The sequence below is a fragment of the Schistocerca cancellata genome, chromosome 10, assembly GCF_023864275.1.
Source record: "Schistocerca cancellata isolate TAMUIC-IGC-003103 chromosome 10, iqSchCanc2.1, whole genome shotgun sequence".
NCBI classification, from domain to species: Eukaryota; Metazoa; Arthropoda; class Insecta; order Orthoptera; family Acrididae; genus Schistocerca; species Schistocerca cancellata.
This window is the reverse complement of record NC_064635.1, coordinates 100758445-100776554: the sequence shown is the minus strand read 5'-3', so window position 1 is coordinate 100776554 and position 18110 is coordinate 100758445. Positions and strand designations below refer to the sequence as shown.

The 18110-nt window shown below is 45.3% G+C and overlaps 1 protein-coding gene across 1 annotated transcript in view; it reads right to left on the bottom strand.

Annotated features, from left to right (window-relative positions):
• The window catches only part of LOC126106574 (MD-2-related lipid-recognition protein-like), a 90787-nt gene that overhangs the window by 11225 nt on the left and 61452 nt on the right, over nt 1-18110 (bottom strand). The window contains exon 3 of the mRNA XM_049912917.1: nt 6680-6849. Within this exon, the coding sequence (XP_049768874.1) occupies nt 6680-6849 (170 nt within the window). The remainder of the gene's footprint in view (nt 1-6679; nt 6850-18110) is intronic.

The window sequence follows — 18110 nt, the reverse complement described above, 5'->3', positions numbered from 1 at the left end:
TCCGGTTTCTTAATTCAGGGAGGTCTGCTGGTACCGGAGGCACGTAAACACGATCCCTGATGAAGCCCCAAAAGAAAAAATCGCATGGGATTAGGTCGGGTTGAACTTCACTGTACCCAAGCGCTGTATAGGCCGCAAGGGGCTCAATGACAGGGATTGCTTTGCATGGCCTCCACGTTCACCAGGCCCAACGCCATGCGATTCGAGAAATTAGAGCCAATACAGAGGCTCACCGACAATCACTCTTCCCACGCTCTATTCGCGAGTGCAACGAGGTTGGAGGGATCAGATAGTGGTACCAAAAGTACCCTCCGCCACACACCATTAGGCGGCTTCCGTAGTATGATGTAGATGTAAATGTAGATGGGTGTCTGTTCTGTCAAAGGAACAGACATGCATACAAATAACCATTCAGAAATTGTCAACCGCACTGGAGGAGGAATGGAAAGCCCTACCACATTAGCATGGGAGAACGTTGCGTAGATTGATTGCCGCCCGTTTGTAACGTCCAGAGCATCACGAGGACTTGCGCGGTGCCTCTGAAGAAAAGTGTCATTTCTTTTCGTCTCACTGCGTATTTATTTCAGTTACCTTCTGTACTAAATCGTATCTGTTCTTTTTACGTAGGGTCCATGTTTCATCGAGCTATGTTAGTTGGCAGTAACATGTCATGCGAAAGGTACTTTCATCCGTAAGTTTTGCACACCAGTATATTAGGAAAAAACTATCCTCGGCGTAAGACAGAAACAAATGGCGCAATCTTAAGACACTTGACTAGTACACTATGTGATTAAAAGTATCCGGACACCTGACTGAAAATGACTTACAAGTTCGTGGCGCCCTCCATCGGTAATGCTAGAATTCAATATGGTATTGGCCTACCCATAGACTTGATGACAGGTTCCACTAGCGCAGGCATACGTTCAATCAGGTTTCTTGGGGAATGGCAGCCCATTCTTCATGGAGTGCTGCACTGAGGAGAGGTATCGATGTCGGCCGGTGAGGCCTGCACGGTCGGAGATCGAAAACATCCCAAAGGTGTTCTATAGGATACAAGTCAGGACCCTGTGCAGGCCACTCCAGTGCAGGGATGTTATTGTCGTGTAACCACTCTGCCACAGGCTGTGCATTACGAACAGATGCTCGATCGTGTTGAAAGATGCAGTCGCCACTCCAAATTGCTCTTCAACAGTGGGAAGCAAGAAGGTGCTTAACACATCAATGTAGGCAACGTGCTGTAATAGTGCCACGCAAAACAACAAGGTGTGCAAGCCCCATCGGTGAAAAACGCGACAACACCATAACACTACCGCCTCCAAATTTTACTGTTGGCACCACACAAGCTGGCAGATGACGCTCACCAGGCATTCGCCATTTACTGCCGTGATGTGTGGCGTATGAGCAGCCACTCGACCATGAAATCCAAGTTTTCTCACCTCCCGGCTAACTGTCATAGTACTTGCAGTGCATCAGGATGCAGTTTGGAATTGCTGTGTGATGGTCTGGATAGATGTCTGCCTATTACACATTACGACCCTCTTCATCTGTCGGCGGTCTCTGTCAGTCAACAGACGAGGTCGACCTGTACGCTTTTGTGCTGTACGTGTCCCTTCATGTTTCCACTTCACTATGCCATCGGAAACTGTGAACCTAGGGATGTTTAGGAGTGTGGAAATCTCGTGTACAGACATATGACACAAGTGACACCCATTGACCTGACCACGTTCGAAGTCCGTGAGTTCCGCAGAGCGCCCCATTATGATCTCTCAAGATGTCTAATGACTACTGATGTCGCTGATATGGAGTACCTAGCAATAGGTGGCAGCACAATGCACCTAATATGAAAAACGTATGTTTTGGGGGGGTGTCCAGATACTTTTGATCACGTAGTGTACTTGCGAGGATGGCACATCAGGTGCTCTTCGGGTCATTAATTCCGTTTTTCCGTGATTTCACTAAATCGCTTAAGGGTGATGTTTCTTTGAAACGACACAGCCGATTTTCCTCCCCATGCAGTGTACCTGTCCTCCGTCTCTGTTTATCTCATCGTCTAAGCGACGTTAAACCCTAAGCTTCGTTTTTCCCATTCATCTCTCCTCCAGTGCTGGGAACGAGGAGGGGTGCAAAGTAAAAACAATTCAAAACGACGATTGTTATAGTCAGCTAATTACAGACGGACCTAAATTTGTGAAAAATCACATAAAACATACCCTCTCTGCACAAAAGAAGCTTTTCACCTATTGTTGTTGTTGCATTCAGTCCAGAGACTGGTTTGATGCAGCTCTGCATGCTACTCCTGTGCAAGCTTCTTCATCTCTCAGTATCTACTGCAACCTACATTCCTCTGAATCTGCTTAATGTATTCATCTCTTGGTCTCCCTCTACGATTTTTACCCTCCGCGCTGCCCTCCGATACTGAATTGGTGATCCCTTGATGCCTTAGAACATGTCCTACCAACCGATCTCTCCTTCTTGTCAAGTTGTGCCACAAATTCCTCTTCTCCCCAATTCTCATCAGTACCTCCACATTAGTTACGTGATTTGCCCATCTAATCTTCAGCATTCTGCTGTAGCTCTACATTTCGAAAGCTTATATTCTCTTCTTGTCTAAACTACTTATCGTCCATGTTTCACTTCCATACACTCCATACAAATACTTTCACAAACGACTTCCTGACACTTAAATCTGTACTCGATGTTAACACATCTCTCTTCTTCAGAAACGCTTTCCTTGCCATTGAGAGTCTACATTTCATATCCTCTCAACTTCGATCATCATCAATTATTTTGCTTCCCAAATAGCAAAACTCATTTACTACTTTAAGTGTCTCATTTACCAATCTAATTTTCCCAGCATCGCCTGATTTAATTCTACTACATTCCACTATCCTCATTTTGCTTTTATTGATGTTCATCCTATGTCCTCCTTTCAAGACACTGTCCATTCCGTTCAATTGCTCATCCAGGTCCTTTGCTGTCTCCGACAGAACTACAATGTCATCGGCAAACCTCAAAGTTTTTATTTCTTCTCCATGGATTTTAATTCCTGCTCCAAATTTTTCTTTTGTTTCCTTTACTGCTTGCTTAATATACAGATTGAATAGCATCGGGGAGAGGCTACAACCCTGTCTCACTCCCTTCCCAACCACTGCTTCCTTTTCAAGCTCTTTGACTCTTATAACTGCCATCCGGTTTCTGTACAAATTATAAATAGCCTTTCGCTGCCTGTATTTTACCCCTGCCATCTCCCGAATTTGAAAGAGAGTATTCCAATCAATATTATCATAAGCTTTCTCTAAGTCTACAAATGGTAGAAACGTAGGTTTGCCTTTCCTTTATCTATCTTGTAAGATAATTAGTAGGGTCAGTATTGCCGTAAGTGTTCTAAAATTTCTGCGGAATCCTAACTGATCTTCCCCTACGTCGGCTTCTACCAGTTTTTCCATTCGTCTGTAAAGAATTCGTGTTAGTATTTTGCAGCCGTGACGTATTAAACTGATAGTTCAATAATTTTCACACTTGTGAACACCTGATTTCTTTGGCATTGGAATTATTATATTCTTCTGTCTCATACATCTTGCTCACCAAATGGTCGAGTTTTGTCAGGGCTGGCTCTCCCAAGGCTATCAGTAGTTCTAATGGAATGTTGTCTACTCCCGGGGCTTGTTTCACCTTAGGTCTTTCAGTGGTCTGTCAAATCCTTCATGCAGTATCATATCTCCCATTTCATCTTCATCTACGTCTTCTCCCATTTCCATAATATTGCCCTCATATACATCGCCCTTGTACAGACCCTCTATGTACTGCTTCCACCTTCCTGCTTTCCCTTCCTTGCTTAGAACTGGTGTTCCATCTGAGCTCTTGATATTCATACAAGTGGTTCTCTTTTCTCCAAAGGTCTCTTTAATTTTCCTGTAGACGGTATCTATCTTACCCCTAGTGATATATGCCTCTACATCCTTAAATTTGTCCTCTAGCCATCCCTGCTTAACCATTTTGTACTTCCTGTCGATCTCGTTTTCGAGACGTTTGTATTTCTTATCGCCTGCTTTATTTACTGCACTTTTATCATCAATTAAATTGACTATCTCTTCTGTTACCCAAGGATTTCTACTAGTCCTCGTGTTTTTGTGGGTAATGATATGGGGTGTGTCTACCCTCCGCGTTTATGGTAGCTTGAACTCTGCTTGACACATTCGATGACGTGTCGGAATGTCTGTGGTGGAATGGCAACCCAGTATTTCCAGAGCGAATTGGAAGTTCCAGCTCATCCCAAAAAGGTTCCAGTGACGTCGTTTCTGGACTCTGGTTTTATTTCTCATGGTGTTTCAATCATCATCATTTGCTTTGGGCGGGGTCGGCCATGTGAGTATGGATTTGGCGAGGTTAGTGTCGCCACCCCGTACCCCTGGGACAGAAGTAGTGTACCCCAGCTGTCTGCGCCCAGTGAAAGCCATGAAATAGTACAAACATTTGTCAAATGTCTGCGAGTCGTGTAACTGAGGCGGGACGTGGGGGCCACCCCAGTATTCACCTAGTGGGTTGTCGAAAACCGCCTAAGAACCACATCCTGTCTGGCCGGCAGACCGGCCCTCGTCGTTAATCCACCAGGTGGAATCCAACCGGGGCCAGCACGCCTACCTGAGTCCAGGCAGCCGCACATTAGCGCCCTCGGCTAACCTGGCGGTTTCCTCGTGGTGTTTGAACATATTTGTCAAATCTGTGTATGTACCTATCGATGCACAATGTTTCAAGAACCAGCACTAAATGAAGAATCTAGTAATATGCACTCTAACACACACAAAAAGGAACAACGCACCACAAAGGAATTATCTGAATAGGACGGAAATCGGTAGATGTGATGCACATGTACAGACATACAAATGACTACAATTTCGGAAAAATGGATGATTTACTCAAGAGAAAAAGGTTCGCAAATTGAGCAACTCAATAACGCTTTGGTCCTCCTCTGACCCTTATGGAAGCAGTTGCTGGCTTTTGCCTTGATTAGTAGAGTTACTGGATGCCCTCCTGAGGGATATCTTGCCAAATTCTGGAGGAGGAGATTAGTGTTTAACGTCCAGTCGACAACGAGGTCATTAGAGACGGAGCGCAAGCTCGGGTGAGGGAAGGATGTGGAAGGAAATCGGCCGTGCCCTTTCAAAGGAACCATCCCGGCATTTGCCTGAAGCGATTTAGGGAAATCACGGAAAACCTAAATCAGGATGGCCGGAGACGGGATTGAACCGTCGTCCTCCCGAATGCGAGTCCAGTGTGCTAACCACTGCGCCACCTCGCTCGGTGCCAAATTCTGACCAAGTGGCGGCTTAGGTCGTCAAACTCCTGAGCTGGTTGGAGATCCCTGCCCATAGTGCTCCAAATGTCCTCAACTGGAAAGAGATCCGACAACCTTGCTGGCCCAAGTATAAAGGGCGTTCAAAAAGAAACGAGCAGGAGGCATAATTACAGAAACCCGTACCTGTATGTTAGAAGCATCGACCATGGCTATAGAGACAGTTGTCCCACTATGACACAAGGCGAGGTGAATCGTTTGCCCCTCAGAGTCTTTTTAAGGGGTCCAAAAATGGCGTTATCACAGGGAGAGAGGTCCAGACCGTATGGAGGGTGGCCGGGAACCTCCCATTTGAATTTCTGCAGGAGTGCCGCGACTGTGTTGGTCGTAGGAGGCTTTGCGGAATGACGCCACGGGTGAGATTGCCTCGTCGTTTCGATTTGATCTCTCGGCGAAGGGTGGTCAAGGTTTGCGAGTAACGCTGGGCATTCACTGTTGTCCCGTGCTGCAGGAAGTGAATGGGAGGGGGGCCATCTTGGTCAAAGAAGAACGTCAGCATAACGTTTTGCCTCGGACGACGACGTCCAGCTGTATGTGCAGAACTGGTTAAGATGCAGTCCCGGGAATTTAATGAGATACCCATTCACCGCCTTGTGTCACAGTGGGACAAGTGTTTCAACAGCCAGGGTCAATATTTCTAACATACACTTAGTGGTTTCTGTAATTATGCATCCGGCTCGTTTCTTTTTGAACGCCCCTTATAGGATTTGGAAAACACGAACACAAGCAGTAGATATTCTCGCTGTGTGGGGGTGTACATTATTTTCCTGAAATGTAACCCCACGACGATGGCTTGGCACGAAGGATAACAAAGTGGGATATAAAATATCATCGACGTACAGCTGTGCTGTAATAGTGTCGCCAATGACAACCAAATGGGTCCTGCTATGAAATAAAATGCCACTCCAGACCATCACTCCTGACTGTCGGACCATATGGCAGGCGTCTCCTACTTCCCAAACTTCACAGAAGCTCTCCTGCGAACCTTGCAGGAGAGCTTCTGTGAAGCTTGGAAAGCGGGAGACGAGGTACTGGCTGAAATAAAGCTGTGAGGACGGGGCGTGAGTCGTGCTTGGGTAGCTCAGATGGTAGAGCATTTGCCCGCGAAATTGCAAAGGTCCCGAGTTCGAGTCTCGGTCCGGCTCACAGTTTTAATCTGCCAGGAAGTTTCAAGCCTAGTATGTTACACAATATGAAGTACCCTCTACGACGCTCTTCTGGTTTCCGGAGTACGGATGTAAGCGTAAGTGCAGCTCTGAGCTGAAGAGGTTGGCTCCATCGAACCAGTCAATATGGTGATGAGCTGAAGAGCAGAGATTGTCGTACCGTGGGTATCCGGCGGCCCAGGGTGAGGTTGAAGGTGTAGTTGCTGGTCTGGCCCCCGGTGACCGGGCAGCTGGTGAAGTGACAGGCGTCCGTGTCCATGCCCTCGAACTTGGCGTTCATCAGGGGACCCTTCCAGGAAGCCACGCTCACCAGCTCGTCCGCGCTCTCGTCTGCAACACAAAACACCACACGTAAATGCTCGCCCACATGTCACTGGAACTTATGGGGGAATGGTCACACTTATGTCGAAACTCAAGGTGTTTCTTTCCAGTCAGTTACAGGGTTACAATTATTGAGCTATATGAAAAAAGACGAAATTAGTTACAAACTATGGCGTGCACACACTTTATTCAACATATAAACGTCACTACAGATATTCGGATTTAGGTTATGAGGTGTTCGATATGCCTGTCATCATTGGTGATAATGTGGCGGAGACGAATGGCGACATCCCCATGACCCGCTAAAGCGTCGGGACATCGATGCAGTCGATGACCTCCTGAATGGCTGTTATCAGCTGAGCAATGGTTTTGGGGTTAATGCTGTACACTTTCTCTTTAATATAGACACACAACAAGGAGTCGCATGTGTTCACATCCGGATTATATGGCGGCCAATCGAAGCCCATGCCAGAGGCTTCTGATTACCCCAGAGCCAGAATGCGGTCCCCAAAGTGCTCCTCCAGGACATCAAACAATCTCCTGCTTCAATGGGGTCGAGCTCCGTCTTGCATGAACCACATCTTGTCGAAATCAGGAAAATAATGGGGATGAAATCATCTTCCAAAACCTTCACGTACTGTTCGGTAGTCACCGTGCCATCGAGGAATATCGCACCGTTATTCCGTGACTGGACACAGCACACCACACCCACTGAGGGTGAAAAGACTTCTCGATCGTGAAATGGGGTTTTCACTCCCAAAAATGCGCCAATTTTGCTTATTGATGAACCCATCCAAATGAAAGTGGGCTTCGTCGCTAAACCAAACCATGCATGCGCATACTAATTCCCATCACGCCCCGCGACCAATCATGCAGTATGAACGTCCTAACGAAAACCGTTAAGAAGTTGTTAGGATTTTATTTCAACCTGTAAAATCCACATGCAAAATAGTGGATGCCGACGTGAACTGGAAATTACTGAATAAACAGTTAAATATGACTTTTTCGCTGGATTTATGCGATTGAAACTGGGTCGAACCTACTTTGCAACAGTTCATCGTAAGTCCTCGATCTCTGGGACCGCATCTTTCTCTCCAGGCTGAGTGCAGAGTTCCAAGCCTGACTAAGTTGAAGGCCGCAGTCTTTATTAATTGGATCGTCCTGTAGTCGGATTTCGATGGCCTCTTTAGTAACGCAGTCCCAGAAGTAGGAGGATTGACAAAGTATTTTTGTTTTTTCATAGTCCATAGTATGGCCAGTCTTTATACGATGGTCAGCCACGGCTGATTTAGTGGCCTGGCGTAACTGGGTATGGCACTTGTGTTCGCGGCAACTCTCTTCAACAGTGCGGACTGTCTCCCCAATGTAGGATTTTCTGCACTGACAGGAATTTGATAAACGCCCGGTTTTCGAAGACCTAGAAAAATCGGTAGAATCCTCGGGAAACACAATGTGAAATGTGTATTCCGACCCCCTGCAAAAACCTTGACTCTACTGGGTTCAGTGAAAGATGATCTAGGTCTTCGAAAACCTTCGAAAACCAGACAACAATTCAAGCAAATCGTATTAATGAGTGTTATTACGAAGAGTAAATGACTATATTAATTTTGAGAACAAAGGGCGACATGCGAAATAATCAACGTTCTTCAGTATAACAATTCCAAGATTGAGCTACATACGAGGGTGATCTGACAAGTTCTCGGAACGGAATAGAAAAAAGTACTCATATCATTGAAACTTTTTTTTTTATTTTTCAATGTAGATTAACGCACTTAGTCCAGCGATGTTCCAGTGCGCCGGCCGGAGTGGCCGTGCGGTTCTAGGCGCTGCAGTCTGGAGCCGAGCGACCGCTATGGTCGCAGGTTCGAATGCTGCCTCGGGCATGGATGTGTGTGATGTTCTTAGGTTAGTTAGGTTTAAGTAGTTCTAAGTTCTAGGCGACTGATGACCTCAGAAGTTAAGTCGCATAGTGCTCAGAGCCATTGTTTGTTCCAGTGCCTTGATCCCATCTCGAAAATGAGTTTCCTCCAGCCTGCAAAATAGTTGTCAACTCCAGCTATCAATTCTTCATTTGAAGTGAATCTTCGTCCACCATGAAAAATTTTCAGTTTTGGGAAGAGATGGAAGTCTGAGGAAGCCATATCAGGTGAATAAGGTGGGTGTGTCGACAATTCATACCTTAGTTCGTGTAATTTTACCATGTCGACGGCACATGTTTTTGATCCAGCGTCAAGAGTCGTGGCACCTATCATGCAGATAATTTTTTTCTTTCTAATTCTTCAGTTAAAATATGATATACCCTTTCAGATGACATCTTGCAAGCGTGAGCAATTTCACGCCCTTTCAATCGGCGATCCTCCACGACCATTATATGCATTTTTGCAATGCCTTCTGGAGTAGTGCCACATCTTGACTGACCACTGCGCGGATCATCATCTAAGCTCTCCCGACCAAATTTAAATTCATTTGTCCACTTGGCAACAGTCGAATATGAAGGACCAGAGTCTCACAGTGTATTCTGGAAACCGGCATGAATGTCCTTTGCTTTCATACCTTTCTTTACGAAGTACTTAATCACTGCTCGTATCTCGATTTTATTTCATCTTCGCAAATCACTACGCGAGAACAACAACAGAGCCACAGCTCTCTTCCAAGAGCACTGACGTGGCACATGTTTACAGGCAACAGTCCAATGAATATCACGTGAACAACTCGTTGCGCTAGCGCTGACCTCTCGGTGTGATTCTGAGAACTTTTCAAACCACCCTCGTAGAATGTTCAAGCAAGTGACGAGCTTTGACTTCTATCCAGGTCGCTAGTCTTGAAGCTTCTGCTGCACTGAGCGCGACCAGTCGGGCGCGGCGCTAATGTCCTGTTCGCACAGAGGTCACTGCTGTCGCGTTGTCGTCCTGGAGAGGGGTCGGTCAGCGTGCGATTGGCTGACGTCTTGTCACAGCCCTCTCCGCTCTATCGTTCCCGACTGGCCTGCCGGCGCTTGACTTTGCGCCGTAACAGAAGCAGTAAACGACAATACATGCGTGCATTTCAGTGGTACAAATTGTCTAAGGCGGTGTCCTACGTGGATGACAGAAGCAACCGACAGCGAGTGACTTCTGGATACGTGACACTCCAGTGGGAAGCAGCAACATCAAGCGAAAAGCTCGAGTGTCCTACGTGCGAGCGACCATGTCGCGCTACAAGATGGCTGCTTAGAGCCAACCAGCTGTTTCTATAAAACGACGCCCGTTAACATTAGAATACTGTAGCTGGAGAGTGAGGCTACAAAATTAGGCTTTCTTAAGAAAATAAAGCGGAAAGTAATGCTGTGTATGAAATTTACAAAGGGGGGAACCTCCATGGAGAATTTCGTAAATATCATGACTACCAAGATCACCAAACAAATTCTTTGAATACACGTGAATGAGCAGAAGAGCATTCGCATATCTCAGCAATAAATTAAATAAGAACGTTTTTTACATTATCAAGAACTTTTAACAGTCAATAAATGCGGAAGAATGACTGACTATAGGATCAACTACTGTAAATACACAGATAAATTACTTCAATAGCGACAGGTCATTGTGGTGTAGCGGCAGAGTTACAACTAAGGATACATTTTGCAAAAAGGTCCTGGGGTCGATGCCAGCTTCGTCTTATATTTTAACTGACTCAGTTCCAATTCTGTATACAAAGTTTTATGTATATTCTTTACACTGCATCTCTAAGTATAGTGTGCTCCCTGCCGCCGTTGGATAAGCAGCTGCAGCAGCAAGTCGTATACTCCTAGCTCACTCATTTGTTACATAGTTTAATTCTTAATTTCTTTGCGTGTTTTTGGTACTTGCATTGTTTAATTCATAAATTTCGGGCGTATTATAGTATTTGAGAGTTGTAGCATCGCGTTTTAGTACCTGAATAGTGTAAATTCGCGTAGTCGTCTGTCAACTGTTTTTGTTTTGAACGGCCAGTGTCGGTTGGTCACAGTCAGTGTGCTCCCTGCCGCCGTTGGATAAGCAGCTGCAGCAGCAAGTCGTATACTCCTAGCTCACTCATTTGTTACATAGTTTAATTCTTAATTTCTTTGCGTGTTTTTGGTACTTGCATTGTTTAATTCATAAATTTCGGGCGTATTATAGTATTTGAGAGTTGTAGCATCGCGTTTTTAGTACCTGAATAGTGTAAATTCGCGTAGTCGTCTGTCAACTGTTTTTGTTTTGAACGGCCAGTGTCGGTTGGTCACAGTCAGTGTGCTCCCTGCCGCCGTTGGATAAGCAGCTGCAGCAGCAAGTCGTATACTCCTAGCTCACTCATTTGTTACATAGTTTAATTCTTAATTTCTTTGCGTGTTTTTGGTACTTGCATTGTTTAATTCATAAATTTCGGGCGTATTATAGTATTTGAGAGTTGTAGCATCACGTTTTAGTACTCGAATAGTGTTAAATCGCGTAGTCTCCTTCCGCCGCCGAGCAGTGTGTCAGCAGTGCACAAGTGGCAGCATTACTGCATTTACTAGGCAATCTTGTATTTTAATAACCACTTCAATTTTGTGTCGTTTTGTTTGCGCTCTCTGTAGATTAGTTCAGACGTTCTTTGCACAGTTTTTAGCATGGATAGGGACTGCAACTGCTGTGTTCGGATGCAGGCTGAGTTGGCATCCCTTCGCTCCCAGCTTCAGGCAGTGTTGGCTTCGGTCACACAGCTTGAGGCTGTTGCCAATGGGCATCACTGTGGGGGTCCGGATGGGGGTTTGTCGGGGACGGCCAGCTCGTCCCACGCATCCCCCGATCGGACTACGACTGTGGTTGCCCGGGATACTGCCCGCATTGAGGCTGATCCCTCACCTGTGGTAGAGTGGGAGGTCGTCTCAAGGTGTGGCAGGGGGCGAAAGACATTCCGGAGGGCTGAACGGAAGGCCTCTCCAGTTTGTCTGACGAACCGGTTTCAGGCTCTGTCTCAGGCTGATACTGATCTTCAGCCTGACATGGCTGCTTGTCCTGTTCCAGAGGTTGCCCCTCAGTCTGCAAGATCCGGGCAGTCGCAGAGGGTGGGCTTACTGGTAGTTGGGAGCTCCAACGTCAGGCGCGTAATGGGGCCCCTTAGGGATATGGCAGCAAGGGAGGGGAAGAAAACCAAAGTGCACTCCGTGTGCATACCGGGAGGAGTCATTCCAGATGTGGAAAGGGTCCTTCCGGATGCCATGAAGGGTACAGGGTGCACCCATCTGCAGGTGGTCGCTCATGTCGGCACCAATGATGTGTGTCGCTATGGATCGGAGGAAATCCTCTCTGGCTTCCGGCGGCTATCTGATTTGGTGAAGACTGCCAGTCTCGCTAGCGGGATGAAAGCAGAGCTCACCATCTGCAGCATCGTCGACAGGACTGACTGCGGACCTTTGGTACAGAGCCGAGTGGAGGGTCTGAATCAGAGGTTGAGACGGTTCTGCGACCATGTGGGCTGCAGGTTCCTCGACTTGCGCCATAGGGTGGTGGGGTTTCGGGTTCCGCTGGATAGGTCAGGAGTCCACTACACGCAACAAGCGGCTACACGGGTAGCAGGGGTTGTGTGGCGTGGGCTGGGCGGTTTTTTAGGTTAGATGGCCTCGGGCAAGTGCAGAAAGGGCAACAGCCTCAACGGGTGCGGGGCAAAGTCAGGACATGCGGGGACCAAGCAGCAATCGGTATTGTAATTGTAAACTGTCGAAGCTGCGTTGGTAAAGTACCGGAACTTCAAGCGCTGATAGAAAGCACCGAAGCTGAAATCGTTATAGGTACAGAAAGCTGGCTGAAGCCAGAGATAAATTCTGCCGAAATTTTTACAAAGGCACAGACGGTGTTTAGAAAGGATAGATTGCATGCAACCGGTGGCGGAGTGTTCGTCGCTGTTAGTAGTAGTTTATCCTGTAGTGAAGTAGAAGTGGATAGTTCCTGTGAATTATTATGGGTGGAGGTTACACTCAACAACCGAGCAAGGTTAATAATTGGCTCCTTTTACCGACCCCCCGACTCAGCAGCATTAGTGGCAGAACAACTGAGAGAAAATTTGGAATACATTTCACATAAATTTTCTCAGCATGTTATGGTCTTAGGTGGAGATTTCAATTTACCAGATATAGACTGGGACACTCAGATGTTTAGGACGGGTGGTAGGGACAGAGCATCGAGTGACATTATACTGAGTGCACTATCCGAAAATTACCTCGAGCAATTAAACAGAGAACCGACTCGTGGAGATAACATCTTGGACCTACTGATAACAAACAGACCCGAACTTTTCGACTCTGTAAGTGCAGAACAGGGAATCAGTGATCATAAGGCCGTTGCAGCATCCCTGAATATGGAAGTTAATAGGAATATAAAAAAAGGGAGGAAGGTTTATCTGTTTAGCAAGAGTAATAGAAGGCAGATTTCAGACTACCTAACAGATCAAAACGAAAATTTCTGTTCCGACACTGACAATGTTGAGTGTTTATGGAAAAAGTTCAAGGCAACCGTTAAATGCGTTTTAGACAGGTACGTGCCGAGCAAAACTGTGAGGGACGGGAAAAACCCACCGTGGTACAACAACAAAGTTAGGAAACTACTGCGAAAGCAAAGAGAGCTTCACTCCAAGTTTAAACGCAGCCAAAACCTCTCAGACAAACAGAAGCTAAACGATGTCAAAGTTAGCGTAAGGAGGGCTATGCGTGAAGCGTTCAGTGAATTCGAAAGTAAAATACTAGGTACCGACTTGACAGAAAATCCTAGGAAGTTCTGGTCTTACGTTAAATCAGTAAGTGGCTCGAAACATCATGTCCAGACACTCTGGGATGATGATGGCATTGAAACAGAGGATGACAAGCGTAAAGCTGAAATACTAAACACCTTTTTCCAAAGCTGTTTCACAGAGGAAGACCGCACTGCAGTTCCTTCTCTAAATCCTCGCACCAACGAAAAAATGGCTGACATTGAAATAAGTGTCCAAGGAATAGAAAAGCAACTGGAATCACTCAACAGAGGAAAGTCCACTGGACCTGACGGGATACCAATTCGATTCTACACAGAGTACGCGAAAGAACTTGCCCCCCTTCTAACAGCCGTGTACCGCAAGTCTCTAGAGGAACAGAAGGTTCCAAATGATTGGAAAAGAGCACAGGTAGTCCCAGTCTTCAAGAAGGGTCGTCGAGCAGATGCGCAAAACTATAGACCTATCTCTCTGACGTCGATCTGTTGTAGAATTTTAGAACATGTCTTTTGCTCGAGTATCATGTCGTTTTTGGAAACTCAGAATCTACTATGTAGGAATCAACATGGATTCCGGAAACAGCGATCGTGTGAAACCCAACTCGCATTATTTGTTCATGAAACCCAGAAAATATTAGATACAGGCTCCCAGGTAGATGCCATTTTCCTTGACTTCCGGAAGGCGTTCGATACAGTTCCGCACTGTCGTCTGATAAACAAAGTAAGAGCCTACGGAATATCAGACCAGCTGTGTGGCTGGATTGAAGAGTTTTTAGCAAACAGAACACAGCATGTTGTTCTCAATGGAGAGACATCTACAGACGTTAAAGTAACCTCTGGCGTGCCACAGGGGAGTGTTATGGGACCATTGCTTTTCACAATATATATAAATGACCTAGTAGATAGTGTCGGAAGTTCCATGCGGCTTTTCGCGGATGATGCTGTAGTATACAGAGAAGTTGCAGCAATAGAAAATTGTAGCGAAATGCAGGAAGATCTGCAGCGGATAGGCACTTGGTGCAGGGAGTGGCAACTGACCCTTAACATAGACAAATGTAATGTATTGCGAATACATAGAAAGAAGGATCCTTTATTGTATGATTATATGATAGCGGAACAAACACTGGTAGCAGTTACTTCTGTAAAATATCTGGGAGTATGCGTGCGGAACGATTTGAAGTGGAATGATCATATAAAATTAATTGTTGGTAAGGCGGGTACCAGGTTGAGATTCATTGGGAGAGTCCTTAGAAAATGTAGTCCATCAACAAAGGAGGTGGCTTACAAAACACTCGTTCGACCTATACTTGAGTATTGCTCATCAGTGTGGGATCCGTACCAGATCGGGTTGACGGAGGAGATAGAGAAGATCCAAAGAAGAGCGGCGCGTTTCGTCACAGGGTTATTTGGTAACCGTGATAGCGTTACGGAGATGTTTAACAAACTCAAGTGGCAGACTCTGCAAGAGAGGCGCTCTGCATCGCGGTGTAGCTTGCTCGCCAGGTTTCGAGAGGGTGCGTTTCTGGATGAGGTATCGAATATATTGCTTCCCCCTACTTATACCTCCCGAAGAGATCACGAATGTAAAATTAGAGAGATTAGAGCGCGCACAGAGGCTTTCAGACAGTCGTTCTTCCCGCGAACCATACGCGACTGGAACAGGAAAGGGAGATAATGACAGTGGCACGTAAAGTGCCCTCCGCCACACACCGTTGGGTGGCTTGCGGAGTATAAATGTAGATGAATGTAGATGTAGATTAAGGTCTTGCCAAAGAACTTGATCTTTAAGTGTATAACACCTATCCCAGTATATCACACACATTAAATTCCTAATAAATTGCATTCGGGAGGACGATGGTTCAATCCCACGTTCGGCCATCCTGATTTAGGTTTTCGTGATTTTCCTAAATCGCTCCAGGCAAATGCCAGGATGGTTCCTTTGAAAGGGCACGGCCGACTTCCTTCCCCATCCTTCCCTAATCCGATGAGACCGATGACCTCGCAGTGTGGTTTCCTCCTCCACAACAACATCAACATCATCCTAATAAATTACAATGAACCATGAAATTTTACAGATATTTGATGTTGCGAACGTAATTCATCAGCAGTCATTGTTAAGGACAAGCATTTCAATTAATCTAAATAGTCTGTAAAAGTAAAGCATACAAAATTTTTGAAAAGAAAGTGAAACGTTTTGTGTAATGATTTGTCTAAAAGTATGAGATAAAAAAATATTAGAGAAACGTTTGATGCACCTCATTTTCTGTTCATGATTTCGAGCATTGTTCAAAGGGATGTAGAACGTTTCTCTGATGTACTGATTTGTTTTATACAAATCATTTCATAAAATATTTGACTGATTACTTTCATTTTTTATTTTCAAGTTTTACTGGCTCCTCATTTGCCTTCCTAATGTACAGGGTTATTACAAATGATTGAAGCGATTTGACAGCTCTACAATAACTTTATTATTTGAGATATTTTCACAATGCTTTGCACACACATACAAAAACTCAAAAAGTTTTTTTAGGCATTCACAAGTGTTCGATATGTGCCCCTTTAGTGACTCGGCAGACATCAAGCCGATAATCAAGTTCCTCCCACACTCGGCGCAGCATGTCCCCATCAATGAGTTATAAAGCATCGTTGATGCGAGCTCGCAGTTCTGGCACGTTTCTTGGTAGAGGAGGTTTAAACACTGAATCTTTCACATAACCCCACAGAAAGAAATCGCATGGGGTTAAGTCGGGAGAGCGTGGAGGCCATGACATGAATTGCTGATCATGATCTCCACCACGACCGATCCAACGGTTTTCCAATCTCCTGTTTAAGAAATGCCGAACATCATGATGGAAGTGCGGTGGAGCACCATCCTGTTGACAGATGAAGTCGGCGCTGTCGGTCTCCAGTAGTGGCATGAGCCAATTTTCCAGCATGTCCAGATACACGTGTCCTGTAACGTTTTTTTCGCAGAAGAAAAAGGGGCCGTAAACTTTAAACCGTGAGATTGCACAAAACACGTTAACTTTTGGTGAATTGCGAATTGCTGGAGTTAGCAGTTGGTGGATCTTTGTTGAACTTCGTCCTGAAGTGTCGTTGCACTGTTATGACTGACTGATGTGAGTGCATTTCAAGCACGACATACGCTTTCTCGGCTCCTGTCGCCATTTTGTCTCACTGCGCTCTCGAGCGCTCTGGTGGCAGAAACCTGAAGTGCGGCTTCAGCCGAACAAAACTTTATGAGTTTTTCTATGTATCTGTAGTGTGTCGTGACCATATGTCAATGACTGGAGCTACAGTGAATTTATGAAATCGCTTCAATCATTTGTAATAGCCCTGTACTTGATTTGAAGTAAGTCTTTTTCACATTTAAATAACGCACCTATGTATTTTTTTATGTGCAAAATAGCTAGGCCTTGAACAGATGAAATTTTTGACACTTTATTTACTTAGCTTGGCAGCAGCTTTTCGTGAAATATTTCAATTTTTCCTCAGCTCATTAATTAAGTTTTCGTTAATTACCCTGATTACTTTCAAGCAGAAATATTTTCATGCAGAACTAGACCTCACGCTAGTCACTTTGAGACCCCGTTTACTTGTTTCTCTCTCTTTGTTTGGCTACTGAAAATTCGGGAAAAACCTAATGATGTAATTTATAGGGAGTCTTGTTTTCGCTCTGCTCACCCGTTTACAAAAACGTATCGAGTGTTAATCATACGATAAAGTAGTCCTTTCTGCGTACTGTCATTTCCAAAAATCGTCGTTTCGGTATCTTGAACCGTTTATGAGATACAACGATTTTTACGACCACTTGATTCCCGAAACGCAGGAAAGGTACGGACGCGCTCCGAGCTACCCGTCCGCGGATATAACAATCAATATCTGAAGAATGAAAAGAGATATCATTCCGATCTCAACTTTACATACAATTTAGATATATTGGTTACATTTCATATGCAGTAATGAATGGCCTTAAATGAACTATACGGAAGGTCTACGCAATGTCATTTTACCTCTACAAATTCTTAAAAATTTCGTGCAGGCATGTATTCGATTTCGTGTAGCACAGTAACTACGGAGAATAAAGAAAATAAATTCAGACTTTTGTCGTTTAAAGGTATCAAACTATAAGATGCGGAAGAATCAAATTTTTTCACCGAATACTTTTCTTAAAATCGCATGATAAGTATTCCATAGCTACAGTCGCGTCCGCTCCACTGCTTTGCCCATAAGACAACGTGGCTGTCGCTCTGTGTCGCGCGTGCTGCAGCGACAAGATTCAAACACGTTTGAATTCAAACGTCGCCAGTTGCAGCGGGAGACAGGCAGCCATGGAGGTAAGAATAGAGGGAGACGCCGTGACGTCACAGCTGCGAAGCTATGTGAAGCCGAGGGTAGCCATCTCAATCCGACCAAAACATTGCTGCTGTAAGCTTGTGTGCATAGGCTTGTCGCTCGCTTTTGGAAGGATTTTGCGCTATTATGATGACTTGTGTGGTGTTGGGATGTACGAATCGTTCTGATTGTGATGCGAAATCGAAGGGAATAACA